The sequence below is a fragment of the Nerophis lumbriciformis genome, linkage group LG30 (genome assembly GCF_033978685.3).
Source record: "Nerophis lumbriciformis linkage group LG30, RoL_Nlum_v2.1, whole genome shotgun sequence".
Classification (NCBI taxonomy): Eukaryota; Metazoa; Chordata; class Actinopteri; order Syngnathiformes; family Syngnathidae; genus Nerophis; species Nerophis lumbriciformis.
In genome coordinates, this window is record NC_084577.2 from 23346071 (window position 1) to 23365472 (window position 19402).

A 19402-nucleotide genomic window follows, 5' to 3' on the forward strand; every position below is an offset into this window, starting at 1 on the left:
AATTTTGAAAAATATGAATAGCATTTCCATGTAAGATTTCTTACTTTTTTGTTTTTTGTTAAATTTGCAAACATATAAAAAAATAAATGTCATGCTGTCATTATGCGGTGTTGTGTGTAGAATTTTAAGGGAAAAACATATGTATCCCATTTGGAAATAAGGCTGTCACACAACAACAAAAATGAAAAAAGTGAATATTTTACACATGAGATTTCCTACTTTTTTTTTTCTTTTTTTTTTTATAAATTTGCAAACATTTACAAATAAATGTTTCCCATGCTGTCATTAGGCTGTGTTATGTGTACAATTTTAAAAGAAAAAATATTTATTCATTTAGGATTAAGGCTGTCACACAACAAAAAAATGAAAAAGTGAATATCTTACACATGAGATTTCTTACTTTTTTTTAAATATATAAATCTGCAAACATTTCAAAAAATTGTTTTACCATGCTGTCATTTTGCAGCATTGAGTGTAGAATTTCAAGTCGGGAAAATACTTTATTCCATTTAGGAATAAGGCTGTCCCCCAACAAAATACGGAAAAAGTGAGCCTGATTAGGGCAAAGACAAAATATTGACTCTGTGATGTTTCATTGTCCCTTACAGTAAGTACATCATCACCTGCATCACAAAAATATAATTGCTGTACAATGTCTATTTTTTAAACATGTCCACGACTGATGACTTCAAAATGAAAGGGAGCTTAAACACTTTATAAACCGAGCATTTTGAGCATCATCATGCAGGAATCGGCCATTTTCCACTGACATCCATCCAAAGCAAGAATGGAACAGTTGGCTGAAAAAAGTTGAGACGCTTGCTTTTTCCCCTCTTAGGGGTTTTGCGAGATGAGAGATCTATTAACTGGTACACACATATGGAAGATGTTTGTTTTGTTTTTTTGAGAAAATGACTGGCGTATGCAACCATGCTGGCATAAACCTGTTAATATTTCCAGTACCATATTTTACGGACTATAAGGCGCACATGGGGTGGTATAGCTCGGTTGGTAGAGTGGCCGTGCCAGCAACTTGAGGGTTCCAGGTTCGATCCCCGCTTCCGCCATCCTAGTCACTGCCGTTGTGTCCTTGGGCAAGACACTTTGCCCACCTGCTCCCAGTGCCACCCACACTGGTTTAAAAGTAACTTAGATATTGGCTTTCACTATGTAAAAGCACTTTGAGTCACTAGAGAAAAGCGCTATATAAATATAATTCACTTCACTTAAAATCCTTTTTTTTTCTCTCAAAACTAGACAGTGCGCCTTATAACACGGAATAATTCTGGTTTTGCTTACCGACCTCGAAGCTATTTTATTTGGTACATGGTGAAATGATAAGTGTGACCATAAGAGATACGTCCATCCGTCCATCCATTTTCTACCGCTTGTCCCTTTGAGGGTCGCGGGGGGTGCTGGAGCCTATCTCAGCTGCATTCGGGCGGAAGGCCGGGTACACCCTGGACAAGTCGCCACCTCAATAACAGATACGTGTACACTGCAATATGATGGCCGTCACTCACACAAGAGATACTTGTAGACTGCAATATGACTTAAGTAAACAACACCAACATTTTATATGTTCCATTGAAAATATAGAACATTACGGACGGAATAATTCTGGTTTTGCTTACCGACCTCGAAGCAATTTTAGTTGGTACATGGTGTAATGATAAGTGTAACCAGTTGATGGCAGTCAAACATAAGAGATATGTGTAGACTGCAATATGACGGCAATATGACTCAAGTAAACAACACCAACATTATATATGTTCCATTGAAAATATAGAACATTACACATGGCGCTCAAAAATCTATCAAAATGTTTTAGTACGACTTTGGTAAACTATGAAGCCGCACCGCTTGATGGATTGTACTGTGCTTCAACATAGGAGTATTATTATGGCGTGTGTATAAGGTAAGACATTATCTGGCGTTTTGTTTCGCAATATTATGCAAAAGCACCTTTTCTTACCTTCTGGTGCCTGCTGATCTGTATTTGGTATCTGCATAAGTCCTGAAAAATGGTGCGTGTCCACCTCTTCCTTTTCTCTATCTTCTTGTTATGGGACATTCATGTTGCCATTTCTAATATAAAGAAGTGTAAAGTTTTTACTTATATCTGCCATGCAAAGCGCTAAAACATACCGGTGTAGTGAGTTTACATTATTCACCCAAGGAACTTTAGTTATTAGAGAGTTCCGGTCGGACGGTTTTTCACGGGACACATTTCCGGCGGATGAGGAGATGCTGCTCCGTTATTGATTGAAGTAAAGTCTGAATGTCATTAAAACAGTTAGCTCCATCTTTGGACACTTCTTCCACTCCCTTCTTTGCACGCTACACCGCTACAACAAAGATGACGAGGAGAAGACGCTGCCGAAGGTGAGCCTCGTAAATAAGACCGCCCACAAAACGGCACATCCTGAAGCGACTGTCAGAAAGCGGCTTGAAGATGATCTGTAAAACATCATCTATGCAACATTTTGACCAAAGAACCACCATTACATGTTATGTAGTCCACAAGTAAGTGTTTTACATTTAGAAAAAAATATATGTATATATGACTCCTTTAATGCGCCCTATAATCTGGTGCGCATTATATATGAAAAAAGATCGCAAATACACTGCAAAAACTGAAATCTAAGTAAGATGAAATATCTCAAATAAGGGTCATATTTGCTTATTTTCTGTCTGATAAGATACTAAGCAGATTTGATGTTAGAGTGTTTTACTTGTTTTAAGGGTTTTGGCATACTTGCCAACCTTGAGACCTCCGATTTCGGGAGGTGGGGGGTGGGGGCGTGGTCGGGGGTGGGGCAGGGCGTGGTTGGGGGCGTAGTTAAGAGGGGAGGAGTATATTGACAGCTAGAATTCACCAAGTCAAGTATTTCATATATATATATATATATATATAGCTACCGTATTTTCCGCACTATTAGCCGCACCTAAAAACCACAAATTTACTCAAAAGCTGACAGTGCGGCTTATAACCCGGTGCGCTTTATATATGGATTAATATTAAGATTAATTTTCATAAAGTTTCGATCTCGCAACTACGGTAAACAGCCGCCATCTTTTTTCCCCGTAGAAGAGGAAGTGCTTCTTCTTCTACGCAAGCAACCGCCAAGGTAAGCACCCGCCCCCATAGAACAGGAAGCGCTTCTTCTTCTACTGTAAGCAACCACCCGCCCGCGTAGAAGAAGAAGAAGCGCGCGGATATTACGTTTCATTTCCTTTGTGTGTTTACATCTGTAAAGACCACAAAATGGCTCCTACTAAGCGACAGGTTTCCGGTTCATGAAAAGACGCAATCTCTCCATCCGCACACGGACTACTATTTCACAGCAACTGCCTAAAGACTTTCAAGAAAAGCTGGCTACTTTCCGTGCATATTGTAAAAACAAGATAGCTGAAAAAAAGATCCGGCCAGAGAACATTATCAACATGGACGAGGTTCCACTGACTTTTGATATTCCTGTGAACCGCACTGTGGATACAACGGGAGCACGTACGGTGAATATTCGCACCACAGGGAATGAGAAGTCATCCTTCACTGTGGTTCTAGCTTGCCATGCTAATGGCCAGAAACTTCCACCCATGGTGATATTCAAAAGGAAGACCTTGCCAAAAGAGACCTTTCCAGCCGGCGTCATCATAAAAGCTAACTCGAAGGGATGGATGGATGAAGAAAAGATGAGCGAGTGGTTAAGGTAAGTTTACGCGAAGAGGCCGGGTGGCTTTTTTCACGCAGCTCCGTCCATGTTGATATACGACTCCATGCGAGCCCACATCACGCTGGTTTTTAATATATTATTAAAGTTTGACTGACCTATCTGACTGTTTTTTTGACATTCCTTTAGCGCAGTTAGATGCGGCTTATAACACGGGGCGGCTTATAGGTGGACAAAGTTTTGAAATATGCCGTTCATTGAAGGCGCGGCTTATAACCCAGGGCGGCTTATGGTGCGGAAAATACGGTACATCCTGAAAATATGCAAACAAAACTGAGTTTAGATAATTGACACTTCAAACTTGCATAAATAAATCTTAAGGAATATAACATAACTTGGCTTCTGAGAGCTTCAAAATGTAATGAATAAAATGCTAAAGTTGTTGATAAACAAGCAACTATTTTAATAATTAAATATGGTCATTTTAAATGAATTATTATGATAATTTAAAATTAATTATTTCAAATATGTTTATTTTAATGTATAATTCTAATGCCTGGATGTAATAAGGAGTCAGAAAAAATACAAATAAAAATACAATTAATTTTGATGTTTTTAGCAAAATATAGTAAAAAAAATGTTATTTTTTTATTAATAAATATATTTATTTTTAGGTAAGATAAACATAATAATACAATGTATCTCTCGTCTGGATGATTTATTTCTTGTCACCCTGTTGTCCTCCCGTTGTGAAAAAAGGCTGTCCTCACTCAGGTGCATGGAGCTGGAGGGGGCGTGGCCTCCAGCTCCGGCTGAAAATCGGGAGATTTTCGGGAGAATATTTGTCCCGGGAGGTTTTCGGGAGAGGCGCTGAATTTCGGGAGTCTCCCGGAAAATTCGGGAGGGTTGGCAAGTATGGGTTTTGGTCCTAAATGATCTCAGTAAGATATTACAGCTTGTTGCTGATATTTTATGGCTTATATTGAGTAAAAACATGCTTGAAACTAGAATATCAACTAATGCAAAGCTGTGTCATTAACACTCACAAGTATAAAACTACTTTTTGAAAGTAATAATTTCTTACTTCAAGCATGAAAAAAAATTAATCCTGATGCCGAGCGCATATCATGTTATTAGTGAGAATATACTTTTTTTTAAGGTATTTTTGGGTTCATTGAGGATAGCTAATTTTACTTGTTTTGGAAAGTTTTGACAAGCCGAATTTTCTTGTTCTATTGGCAGATAATTTTGCTTAGTTCAAATAAAATACCCCTAATTTTTGTATTTTTTTTTCTTGTTTTTGAAAACTGACTTTTTGCAGTGTAGACCATTCATCGGCAGTGCACCTTATAATCCGGTGCGCCCTATGGTCCGGGAAAATACGGTATGTATTTCATGTAATCATGTTTGCCACTGCCTGACCCAAGAAATACACACAGCACACATTACACAGCAACACATTACACAGCAGCCCTAATTGGATTTGATGAGGAGACAGTGGATTGAGGCCCTAAACAAGGTTTTCATTGAACAAAAGTTGTGAGCCACAAATAAAAATACCACAATGCGGGTAGGAGCACATCTGGAACAAGCGCCTCTCTCAAATGGCTGAAACCCCGGAGTCACACCACGGTCGTTGAGGGTAGGGTGAAGAAGAAGTGGAAATAAACACTGCGAACCACGGACTTGTGACCGAGCGACGTCACCGGAGTGCGTGGGGTCAAAGCGTGGTGCCACCGACAGATATAATGCTCTCCATTCAGGCTGGAGGAGCAGCGCCGCGCTTTGCTCCGCCAGTTTCTAGGGCCGGGCTTCTTAGAGGAATGTCAAACATCCCGGGAATTCCTGGGGGAGTCCGAGCGGTGTGGCACACCACACCGCCAGTGAAGGCGCACTTTGGGGGCCAAGCGCGGCTTTTAAATAGTTGAAGGATTAATTGAGACAATTCCTATTTTTAGACGTAGGGGTTACTATGTGCGCTCATGTTTGACAGATTGCTTCCGGAAGGGAAAAAAAACACACACAAACCCAACAGAGAGACCTGAGCTGATTCAAACCTGGAACTTACTTGCTGCTGGCCAACAGCGCTAACCACTCCTCCACTACGCTTCTTTGAGATAAATAAGGCAAGGCATTTTTTATACATGAAACGTGGTTTTCACACCAGTACACACACTATAGTCAGGGCCATGTGCTAATGTTTTTTAGTATTATTATTAGTCGAGATTGCCGATAATATCGGACTGCCGATATTATCGGCCGATAAATGCTTTAAAATGTAATATCAGAAATTATCGGTATCGGTATCAAAAAGTAAAATGTATGACTTTTTAAAACGCCGCTGTGTACACGGACGTAGGGAGAAGCACAGAGCACCAATAAACCTTAAAGGCACTTCCTTTGCGTGCCGGCCCAGTCACATGATATCTACGGCTTTTCTCACACACAAGTGAATGCAATCCATACTTGGTCAAAAGCCATACAGGTCACACTGAGGGTGGCCGTATAAACAACTTTAACACTGTTACAAATATGCGCCACACTGTGAACCCACACCAAACAAGAATGACAAACACATTTCGGGAGAACATCCGCACCGTAACACAACATAAACACAACAGAACAAATACCCAGAACCCCTTGCAGCACCAACTCTTCTGGGACGCTACAATATCCCCCCCCCCCCCCCCCCCCGCTTCAACCGCTTGTCCCTTTTGGGGTCGCGGGGGGTGCTGGAGCCTATCTCAGCTGCATTCGGGCGGAAGGCGGGGCACACCCTGGACAAGTCGGCACCTCATCACAGGGCCAGCACAGATAGACAGACAACTTTTTCTGTCTTTAACGATTTAACGATTTTCCAGGGAGACTCACAAATTTCAGTGCCCCTCAAGAAAATCTCCCGGGGCAACCATTCTCCCAAATTTCTCCCGATATCCACCCGGACAACAATATTGGGGGCGTGCCTTAAAGGCACTGCCTTTAGCGTCCTCTCTCACCTGAAAAGGAGACTATTATATATGTCTCCGTTATCCATAGGTTTATCTATAACCCATAAAGTAGGCAGGCACGGAACTATTTCTCAGCGTGTGTTTATTCCAGCCGGCACGTTAATACACTGACACACAACATCCGGATTCCCATCATGCATTGCTTCAAAACTACGGCAAGTAGTAATGTCCAAAAACATAACAGAGACGAAGCAGAAGAACGAAGACGAGACACGGCGACGACGAGTAAGAAGAAGAAGTACGCTTGCAAGTTCCGAAATGATTGGAAAAAATAATGTCAGTTCATCCAGGACAGCTGGAAGGGGAAGGGGTATGCTGCCTGCAAATTTTGTAGATCAGACTTCTCCATTGAACACGGTGGCCGAACGGATATACTCATTCATGAACGGATTATTTATTTATTTATTTTTATACATATATATATATATATTAGGGGTGTAACGGTACGTGTATTTGTATTGAACTGTTTCGGTACGGGGGTTCCGGTTCTGTTCAGAGGTGTACCCAACGAGTTTCCACACGGACATATTAAGTAGCGTAACGCACATTGTGTAAACAATGCACACCAAGGCACAACATACGGCATGCTAGCAGCTAACGGGCTAGGATAGATTGACCATACGTCCTCTTTTCACAGGACATGTCCTCTTTTGCGGAGCTGTCAGGGCGGAGTTCCTTAAATGCCTCAAATGTCCGGCATTTTGAGTTCGGCTTGCGTGTATTTTCAATGTACGTTCAGGGTTAAGAAGGGGTTAAAAACAAAACAAATTGTGCGCGCAGCAGCATTGGTGAGGGAGGGGCAGAGACAGAGAGAGAGAGAGTTATGATAAACGCACATGCGTCGCCAGGCTCTGCTTTTTATCCATAGATTTATCAGATTTAATTTTTTATTATCTATAGCAGGGGTGTCAAAAGTGTGCCCCGGAGGCCATTTGCGGCCCACAGCTAGTGTTTTAAAGGCCCACGGCACATTCTAAAAATACTATTAAAATAAACAAAAACATAACAAAAGTGAAATAAAAAAGCTTAAAGGTTAAATGTAATTTAGAAACAGTTGCAATGTTGACTAATAAAACAAAGCTGTTTTTTTTTTCTTTCAAACTGTCATTGTTCAAAACATAATATTGAATCAAAATCATTGTTATTATGAATTATTGACCTATCCAAGGTTCCGATTACTTCACATCAAATATTCCACTAAGAAAAATATTTTTGGTGGAAGATTTTGGAAATTTGGTAAATAAATAACCCAAAAATGTATATTTTGTTGTTTTCTTACTGTACCGAAAATGAACTGAACCGTGACCTCCAAACCGAGGTACGTACCGAACCAAAATTTTTGTGTACCGTTACACCCCTAATATATATATATATATATATATATATATATATATATATATATATAAACTACGGCAATATATATATATATATATATATATATATATATATATATATATATATATATATATATATATATATATATATATATTAGGGGTGTAACGGTACACAAAAATTTTGGTTCGGTACGTACCTCGGTTTGCAGGTCACGGTTCAGTTCATTTTCGGTACAGTAAGAAAACAACAAAATATAAATTTTGGGGTTATTTATTTACCAAATTTGCAAAATCTTCCACCAAAAATATTTTTCTTAGTGGAATATTTGATGTAAAGTAATCGGAACCTTGGATAGGTCAATAATTCATAATAACAATGACACTATAAGGCGCACCTAAAAACTTCCAATTTTGTCAAAAGCTGACAGTGCGCCTTATAATCCGGTGCGCCTTATATATGGACCAATATTGAGCTTCCCAACAGGTAAAAGTTTAAATCAATCAATCAATCAATCGCAACTACAGTAAGCAGCCCCCGACTTCATTTTCCCCCGTCTTCATTTTCCCCCGTAGAAGAAGTTCTTCTTCAACGGTAAGCAGCCGCCTCCGTAGAAGAAGAGCGCGGTGCATGCTGGGATACATGACTGCGCGAGGCGTGCCGTTTTGATTTCCATTTGTTTGTTTATGTAAAGACCCCAAATGGCTCCTATTAAGAGACACGCTTACGACGCAGAGTTTAAACTTAAAACGATCAGTCAAGCAGTAGAACACGAAAATAGAGCAGCAGCGACACTGACTCCATTAATGACGACTTCGCCCAACTGCTTAATTCGGACACTGAAGAAGAAGGATTCGTGGATAAAGAATAACTTCATAAAGTGAGCATAACATGTTTATTTTGTGTGTTGACGTTGACATTAACGTTTGAGCAACGTTGAGTTATTGATATATTGTTATTGCTCTGCACTATTTCGAGTGTTACTATATTGTGATTGAACGTTTGATTTACCGTAACAGTATCACTGTTTTTTACGTGTTTATTGAATCAGGGAAAGGTTCCCCTCCACCATGTGATATAAATGTTGCACTACATGTTATATATACCTTGCTGTTGTTAAAAGATAAACAAAACACCACGTCACTGACTTTACCTCGGGGATAATAATAAAACAGCTGTTTATTCATTTTGGGACTGAACAGAGTTGTCAGAACGCTGGTTTGTAATCTATTAATAAAGTTTGACTGACCTATCTGACGGTTTTGTTAGACATTCACTTTAGCGCAGCTCCATCTAATGGATGCAGAGGTGCGCCTTATAATCCGGTGCGCCTTATATATGAACAAAGTTTTGAAATATGCCAGTCATTGAAGGTGCGCCTTATAATCCGGTGCGCCTTATAGTGCAGAAAATGCGGTATATATATATATATATATATATATATATATATATATATATATATATATATATATATATATATATATATATATATATATATATATATATATATATATATATGTATGTGTGGGGAAAAAAAATCACAAGACTATTTCATCTCTACAGGCCTGTTTCATGAGGGGGGTACCCTCAATCGTCACATATATATATATATATATATATATATATATATATATATATATATATATATATATTAGGGCTGTGAATCTTTGTCCCACGATTCAATTCAATATCGATTCTTGGGCTCACGATTCCATTCAAAATCGATTTTTTTTGACTCAACGCTATTCTCAGTTCAAAAACGATATTTTACCAATTCAAAAGGATTCTCTATTCATTCAATACATAGGATTTCAGCAGGATCTACCCCAGTCTGCTGACATGCAAGCAGAGTAGTAGATTTTTGTAAAAAGCTTTTATAATTGTAAAGGACAATGTTTTATCAACTGATTGCAATCATGTAAATTTGTTTTAACTATTAAATGAACCAAAAATATTACTTATTATATCTTTGTGAAAATATTGGACACAGTGTGTTGTCAAGCTTATGAGACGCGATGCAAGTGTAAGCCACTGTGACGCTATTGTTCTTTTTTTTAATATATATATATATATATATATATAAATGTCTAATGATAATGTCAATGAGGAATTTTTAAAACCAGACTAGACTAGACTTCCTTTTTATTGTCATTCAAATTTGAACTTTACAGTACAGATAAGAACGAAATTTTGTTACATTAGCTCATTGTAGTGCAGGATAAAAAAGCAATAAGGTGCATATATAAATAAATAAATAGATTACTGTACAGATAAATATATTGCACTTTTTCACATGCGTCCACATTTATGGATGTATGTTGTATTGTCTTTTTTTATTCCAGCGAGTTAATCCATTTTGGGGGGAGTTGAGGGGATAATTTAATTATGATGCGTTCAAGAGTCTTACGGCCTGAGGGAAGAAGCTGTTACAGAACCTGGAGGTTCTGCGGAACCTCTTTCTAGAGTCCAGCAGTGAAAACAGTCCTTGGTGGGGGTGGGAGGAGTCTTTGCAGACCCTAACCCTAACCCTAACTTTAACTAACCCTAATCACTGCTATGTTGAAATTGTAACTAATATTGATACTGTTGTTGATAATATTCATTTTTGTTTCACTATTTTTGGTTTGTTCTGTGTCTCCTCTCAATTGCTCTGTTTATTGCAGTTCTGAGTGTTGCTGGGTCGGGTTTGGTTTTGGAATTGGATTGAATTGTTATGGTATTGCTGTGTATTGTTTTGTTGGATTGATTAATAAAAAATTTTTTTTTTTTAAATCGATTTTTTAAAAATGAGAATCGATTCTGAATCGCACAACGTGAGAATCGCGATTCGAATTCGAATCGATTTTTTCCCACACCCCTAATTAGAGATGCGCGGATAGGCAATTATTTCATCCGCAACCGCATCACAAAAGTCGTCAACCATCCGCATCCACCAAAACTAACATTTAATCAAAACCGCACCCGCCCGTTGTTATATATCTAATATAGACGATGCAAGGCATTAGTGAGGTTATAAAGCTTTTGCCTGTTAAAGAAAGGAGACTGATCCAATGCAGCAGAGACATTCAATGCGTGCCACGCTGTCACGGCCCAGACGCACACCAGTGCGCAATCATCTGGGAGCCGCGCTGAGCGCACCTCCAAGAGCGCTCGCGCCACTGAAACTGCTGCAGGCAGCTGCGTTCTATCTTGTTTTAACATCCTGTGGCACTCTTCTGGGATCACGGCGGACGAAACTGCTCATGCTCAGGGTGTTTGTGGAGGTTCGGGGTTTTGCACAAATGTGATGCACCATAGATGTCCCGGTTTTGTGACTGTCATAGACATAAACAGCGTCGCAGCTCTTGCAAATCACGTAGCCAGCATTACTATCATCCTGATTTACAACCTCATAAAAACGAGTCCACGCTGAACTTTTCTGGCCTTTTTTTCCCCCTGGTCTTTAGTATTCCCTTTTTTAGTTTGTCACGTACCACGTTTGCTGCCGGCGTTGCCATCTCTTTTTTTTCTTCTTCTTCTGTTGTGGCATATGCTGCAGGTGCCTGCTCGTTTTTCGTATGTGGGTAACAACATTTAACTATGTATATATATTTCCGAATTGGTTTAACTGCCATATATATATATATATATATATATATATATATATATATATATATGTATGTGTGGGAAAAAAATCACAAGACTATTTCATCTCTGCAGGCCTGTTTCATGAGGGGGGGTTCCCTCAATCATCAGAAATCTCCTGATGATTGAGGGAACCCCCCCTCATGAAACAGGCCTGTAGAGATGAAATAGTCTTGTGATTTTTTTCCCACACATACATATATTGCGCTCTACTACGGTATCGAGCACTATTTTTTGGATAACCTTATTAAGACATATATATATATATATATATATATATATACACTTGAAAATAGGCCCTGCGATGAGGTGGCGACTTGTCCAGGGTGTACACCGCCTTCCGCCCAAATGCAGCTGAGATAGGCTCCAGGACCCCCCGCGACCCCAAAACGGACAAGCGGTAGAAAATGGATGGATGGATACTTGAAAATATATACAATCCCATCTCCTGAATTCAGAGGTCTCAAGGTTGGCAAGTATGATCATAAGTAGCCATGGCTGCAATGAGGTGGCGACTTGTCCAGGGTGTACCCCGCCTTCCGCCCGAATGCAGCTGAGATAGGCTCCAGCACCCCCCGCGACCCAAAAAAAAGGGACAAGCGGTAGAAAGTGCTTGGAGGTCACGTGGTCGCATATGAAGACTATAAAAAGGAGTAAAGGCACGCCCTGGGACATCATCACAGTGACAGGAACACACCCAATTCCCAATATATCACTTTTCATTGACTCACCGATGGAAAAGGACACCAATGCGTGAGAAAACACCGAATGTGTTTCTATCAAATCTTCCGCCATGTGCGGCTGAAGGACAAAGCTGGAAAACAACAAAGTTGAAAGTCACACACGTGATGAAACCTCGAGAAAAAGGAGTCATGATTTACCAAAACACCGCCCATATCGCGGTGACCAGACTGTGCACGAAGGACGTGGAGATGTTCCTCCATTTAATCGCGTTCTTGCGGGCGCTGTCTGGCACCGGCAGCCTGCCCACGCCGGTGTTGACCAGGCGGAAGAATCCGTATGATCCCGCCGTGGTGAGAAGGACCGAGCTCAGCTCCATGGCGTGGAATAGTGCGGTGGCGGGGTGGGGGGGAAAGGTGTTCCGTGCGCTGCCTTCGTCTCGCTGATAAAGGCGCTCCACGAACTCACATACCGGTAAAGTCGCGGTGTTGACTGGAGGTCCCTAAAAGGCGCTCGTTTGGGGTCCCGGGCTCCGGAAAAAAGCAGACAAATGATGGCATGAGGTGCGCCAGACGCGGAGGTGTTGTCGTGTGTGTCGCCGGCGAACACAGCTCCGTGTCGTGGGGTAAAACCTCGGGAAAGGTGAAAGGACACAAGCAAACCAACAAAACAAAAAAAGGCGTGACGACGGAACTGTTCTGTTATAAAATCCTGCTCGCTGCTTGTGTAACTTTTTGACACCATGCGAAAGCAAACAAACCGCTTGTACCCGCCCTACTACGAGGGGGCGTGGCCACGAGCACGTTTCATTGTCTTGGGCGGCGTTCAAGTACAGTCGGACATCTCAGTCTTGATTGATTGATTGATTGAAACTTTTATTAGTAGATTGCACAGTTCAGTACATATTCCGTACAATTGACCACTAAATGGTAACACCCGAATAAGTTTTTCAACTTGTTTAAGTCGGGGTCCACGTAAATCAATTCATGGTCAATTATTCTCCCCAAACGCTCCCAAACAGTACGTTTGTGTTGAACTAGAAATGTAGTGACTTTGCTTGTTTTTTTTTAACTCCCAAATTGGATAAATTATTGTTTTCCCATTAGAATTTTACACACGACACCCTATAAAGACAGAATGTAATAAAGGTTTTTAAATGTTTGCAAATGTATAAAAAAACTAATCTATAGTGGCCTTCAACTCTTCTGCGTTTTTGGGTCTGGCATTCTGCATCTTCCTTTTCACAATACCCCACAGATTTTCTATGGGGCTAAGGTCAGGGGAGTTGGCGGGCCAATTTAGAACAGAAATACCATGGTCCGTAAACCAGGCACGGGTAGATTTTGCGCTGTGTGCAGGCGCCAAGTCCTGTTGGAACTTGAAATCTCCATCTCCATAGAGCAGGTCAGCAGCAGGAAGCATGAAGTGCTCTAAAACTTGCTGGTAGACGGCTGCGTTGACCCTGGATCTCAGGAAACAGAGTGGACCGACACCAGCTGGACTGCTGCTGAGTGGTCCAAAGTCATGTTTTCTGACGAAAGCAAATTTTGCATTTCCTTTGGAAATCGAGGTCCCAGAGTCTGGAGGAAGACAGGAGAGGCACAGGATCCACGTTGCCTGAAGTCTAGTGTAAAGTTTCCACCATCAGTGATGGTTTGGGGTGCCATGTCATCTGCTGGTGTCGGTCCACTCTGTTTCCTGAGATCCAGGGTCAACGCAGCCATCTACCAGCAAGTTTTAGAGCACTTCATGCTTCCTGCTGCTGACCTGCTCTATGGAGATGGAGATTTCAAGTTCCAACAGGACTTGGCGCCTGCACACAGCGCAAAATCTACCCGTGCCTGGTTTACGGACCATGGTATTTCTGTTCTAAATTGGCCCGCCAACTCCCCTGACCTTAGCCCCATAGAAAATCTGTGGGGTATTGTGAAAATGAAGATGCAGAATGCCAGACCCAAAAACGCAGAAGAGTTGAAGGCCACTATCAGAGCAACCTGGGCTCTCATAACACCTGAGCAGTGCCAGAAACTCATCGACTCCATGCCACGCCGCATTAATGCAGTAATTGAGGCAAAAGGAGCTCCAACCAAGTATTGAGTATTGTACATGCTCATATTTTTCATTTTCATACTTTTCAGTTGGCCAACATTTCTAAAAATCCCTTTTTTGTATTAGCCTTAAGTAATATTCTAATTTTGTGACACACGGAATTTTGGATTTTCATTTGTTGCCACTTCAAATCATCAAAATTAAATGAAATAAACATTTGAATGCATCAGTCTGTGTGCAATGAATAAATATAATGTACAATTTACACCTTTTGAATGCAATTACTGAAATAAATCAAGTTTTTCAAAATATTCTAATTTACTGGCTTTTACCTGTATATATGTATATATATATATATATATATATATATATATATATATATATATATATATATATATATATATATATATATATATATATATATTGCTACTATGGTACATTTTTAGTCTACTTTATACCTTTTGTTTTCGCCCTCTTTTGTGCCCTTGTGTGAATGATCCTTACCATCCTATCCTTTTCATCCTCTGTAACTGAGCTACTGTGTGGAACAATTTCCCTTGTGGATCAATAAAGTTTGTCTAAGTCTATATGCACTACCTCTGCTGCTGCAAATTTGGTCAACAAACTGTTCCTTTTGTTTATTTTGAAATGAGATATTAAAAAAAAACAACTAGACAAAAATGAGCAACTCTCAGCCATTTTTATTCCTATATAGTAGCTCTCAGAAGTGAAGGTTGGAGTCACTTGTTCTCAAGAAAAACAATTTTTAGGGGTGTCAACAAATCAGTTTTCGAACTAATTGGGATTCTTATTTTTAACGATTGATTAAAAAAAAATTCTTGACTTGTTCAGCCGCTCAGGCAAATCATGTTGTTGATATCTGCCATACACAAAAGAGAAATGTTGGATTTGTCTCTTGTTGCCTTATTTGTAATTTACTTTATTAAATGTTTGGGTAGAATTTTATTAAAACAAAATACATTTTCTTTTAAGGAATATAGAAATTGATCAGAGCTGTTTGTCTGTTTTATGGAGGAATTTAGTTGATCACAGAACTGGCACCCAATGTTATTATAAAAAGTATTGATTTTGAATCGAGAAGAAATTCTGAATCGAATCGTTACCCCAAGAATCGTATCGAATCGTATGATGCCCAAAGATTCACAGCCTTAATATTTATCAAGTAAGCTTTTGAAGCAACTTAAAGTTTAAGTGCAAATAGACTCCACACAAAACACATGAGCATACGTCCCCGAATAAAAGTGTTTGATAAACTTTATATATAACAATAGATAAATTATCTATGCAATGTTGATGTTAATACATATGTATACTGTCACCCACTAACTGTGGAGAATCACACTCACAAACATCAAAGTTACGAAGAGTGTACACTTTAAATATTTAATTGAATTTTGCTTGTCACTTCTTTGTGTAAAATCCCATGGAAGGGATTAATAGATATCTGAAAAATGTATGTATAAATACAAATAATAACATTTTAAAAATAAAACTTTCTTCAAGATACAAAAAATAAAAGTGATAAATAAAGCATTTTTTCTTTTTCAGTGTCGAAGGGAAATAATTAGATTTTTTTTTTTTTTTAACGTTTTGATTAGCATTTTATATTTCATAAAATCACCTGACCAAAAACAAATATTATGTCACATTTGGTGTCGGGTTATGAAATAAACTCTTTTTTTGGTCAGTTTTTTCGTTTCTGCTGACTTGTGATTTATATTTTTGTCATATGAAATATAAAATAAATATTCAGACCCTTTTTTTAAATCTGGCTATTGCTTTTCGACTTGAAAAAAGAAGAACACTGCGTTTTTTTATGTAATTTTTTGTAATTTAGTTTAGTTTAGTTTATGATTTCTTCGGTCAATGGTCAAAAAAATAAACAAACAGTTTTACATTCATAATTTGAAAATGTTGCACACCGAAAGGGTTTAGGCTGAAGTTGAACACTTATTGCGCCCAACCCTATAAACAATGTCAAATACAAGATGAGCTTCCAAAAATTATGAAATTTCCTTTTCACAACATATAATAAATACACATTGTAAGTTATAATATAATATATATATTATTTAAGTCCCATCTTAAAACTCATTTGTATACTCTAGCCTTTAAATAGCCCCCCTGTTAGACCAGTTGATCTGCCGTTTCTTTTCTTTTCTCCTCTGCTCCCCTTTTCCTTGAGGGGGTGGGGGGGCACAGGTCCGGTGGCCATAGATGAAGTGCTGGCTGTCCAGAGTCGGGACCCGGGGTGGACCGCTCACCTGTGCATCGGCTGGGAACATCTCTGCGCTGCTGACCCGTCCCTGCTCGGGATGGTGTCCTGCTGGCCCCACTATGGACTGGACTCTTACTATTATGTTGGATCCACTATGGACTGGACTCTCACAATATTATGTCAGACCCACTCGACATCCATTGCTTTCGGTCTCCCATATGCGGTCCTCTCCAAGGTTTCTCATAGTCATTCACATCGACGTCCCACTGGGGTGAGTTTTTCCTTGCCCTTATGTGGTCTTTGTACCGAGGATGTCGTTGTGGCTTGTGCAGCCCTTTGAGACACTTGTGATTTAGGGCTATATAAATAAAGATTGATTGATTGATTGATTGATTGTACACAACATAAACACTGTTCAATTATATACGCAGTAAAGCATGTGAAATATCCTTGTACACGTGTTAAACCTGTGTTAAACCTTAATTCAAAACGTAACTCAGACAAACCAATCGTTTTTTGGTTTTAATTTCCTTAGTTCGTCTTGACTGCTATGTTTTGACATTGTTATTCAAGGCTTTCGAAAATTACAAACAGTCCCTGAAGGCACCAAGCCACCCACGCGTCCTCAATGGGTTTCAGCGCTATGGAATTGTGGGAAATGTAGTTTAAAAATTGAAATAATGGGGCTCTCTGCACTTCCGTGTTGTCGTGACGCGGGGCGCTCAGCCGGACAAACCGGAAGAGAGTACAAAACTAGACTCAAATGTTCCTGAACTCAACACGATTGTTACTCCGCCGTCAACACCCACTACTCCCGGTTGTGTCATTCAATTTATCGCGGGGGAATAAAAGGTACGTTTAGCATCATTCCGATTCTTGGTTTTAAATGAATAATGTCCACTATGGTTGTCTAGCGTTTGAGAATAATGCATTGTCAATTGTTATTGAGCCTTTACTATGAATATACGTATTGTACACACAAGAATAAAATAAGAACAGCCGACATATTTTACAATGTAAACAGTAAAAAGTCATAAAAAAAGCATGTATAATTTGTAATTCTAATTCTTGTATCACGTGTGGTAGCGACTTGTCTAGGGTGTACGCTGCCTTCCGCCCGAATGCAGCTGAGTCCAGCACCCCCCCCCCCCTCCCCCCACGACCCCAAAAAGGGACAAGCGGTAGAAAATGGATGGATATATATATATATATATATATATACATATATCCATATATATATATATATATATATATATATATATATATATATATGTGTATGAAAAATGATTCCCAGGCGCGGCCACTGCTGCTGCCCACTGCTCCCCTCACCTCCCAGGGGGTGATCAAGGGTGATGAGAGAATAATTTCGCCACGCCTAGTGTGTGTGTGACAATCATTGGTACTTTAACTTTAGCTTTATATATATATAAATATATATATATATATATATATATATATATATGTATATATATATATATATATATATATATATATATATATATATATATATATATATATATATATATATATCCATCCATCCATTTTCTACCGCTTATTCCCTTTGGGGTCGCGGGGGGCGCTGGAGCCTATCTCAGCTACAATCGGGCGGAAGGCGGGGTACACCCTGGACAAGTCGCCACCTCATCGCATATATATATATATATATATATATATATATATATATATATATATATATATATATATATATATATATATATATATATATATATATTCATATATATATATATTAGGCTTTATATAAGGAGAGATGTATATAGGCTATATATATATATATATATATATATATATATATATATATATATATATATTCATATATATATATATATATATATATATATATATATTAAGCTTTATATAAGGAGAGATATATATAGGCTATATATATATATATATATATATATATATATATTAGGCTTTATATAAGGATATATATATATATATATATTCATATATATATATATATATATATTCATATATATATATATATATATATATATATATATTAGGCTTTATATAAGGATATATATATATACATATATATATATATATATATATATATATATATAGGCTATATATAAGGATATATATATATCCATCCATTTTCTACCGCTTGTCCCTTTTGGGGTCGCTGAGGGTGCTGGAGTATATAGGATATATATATATATATATAGGATATATATATATATATATATATAGGATGTATATATATATATATATATATATATATATATATATATATATATATATATCCATTTTCTACCGCTTGTCACTTTTGGGGTCGCTGAGGGTGCTGGAGTATATAGGATATATATATATATATATATATATATATATATATATATATATATATATATATATATATATATATATATATATATATATATATATATATATATGTATATGTATACAACTGTAAACCTAAACCTGTAACATAACAAAATGTGGGAAAAGCGCTGTAAATACCTTCCGGATGCACTGTAATTACCTGCGAGCTGTTTGTCAGCCTGACGACTAAAAATAAATATAATATCACGATTGTATTTGTTGTCAGTAAAATGGCGATCCCATAGTTTTTTAAGAAAATCGGCGTCGGCACGGACTACAAAGGCGGACGCACACAATTTTTCAGGATTTATGCAGATTCCAAATACAGATCAGCAGGTACCAGAAGGTAAGAAAAGTTGCTTTTGCATAACATTGCGAAACAAAACGCCAGACAATGTTTTATCTTATACACACACCATAATAATACTCTTATGTTGAAGCACATCAAG

At 38.4% G+C, this 19402-nt stretch overlaps 2 protein-coding genes across 2 annotated transcripts in view; one reads left to right on the forward strand and one right to left on the reverse strand.

The window, feature by feature from the left end:
- Nucleotides 1-13108, reverse strand: part of tlcd2 (TLC domain containing 2) — a 65409-nt gene extending 52301 nt beyond the window's left edge. Inside the window, exons 1-2 of the mRNA XM_061925814.1 lie at nt 12520-13108; nt 12370-12452 (exon numbers count right to left, since the gene is read on the reverse strand). Coding sequence (XP_061781798.1) covers nt 12370-12452; nt 12520-12698 — 262 coding nt within the window. The 5' untranslated portion in view covers nt 12699-13108. The remainder of the gene's footprint in view (nt 1-12369; nt 12453-12519) is intronic.
- A 4220-nt stretch (nt 13109-17328) lies between these two features.
- aifm4 (apoptosis inducing factor mitochondria associated 4) overlaps nt 17329-19402 on the forward strand; it is a 28585-nt gene continuing 26511 nt past the window's right edge. The window contains exon 1 of the mRNA XM_061925986.1: nt 17329-17459. Within this exon, the coding sequence (XP_061781970.1) occupies nt 17371-17459 (89 nt within the window). The 5' untranslated portion in view covers nt 17329-17370. The remainder of the gene's footprint in view (nt 17460-19402) is intronic.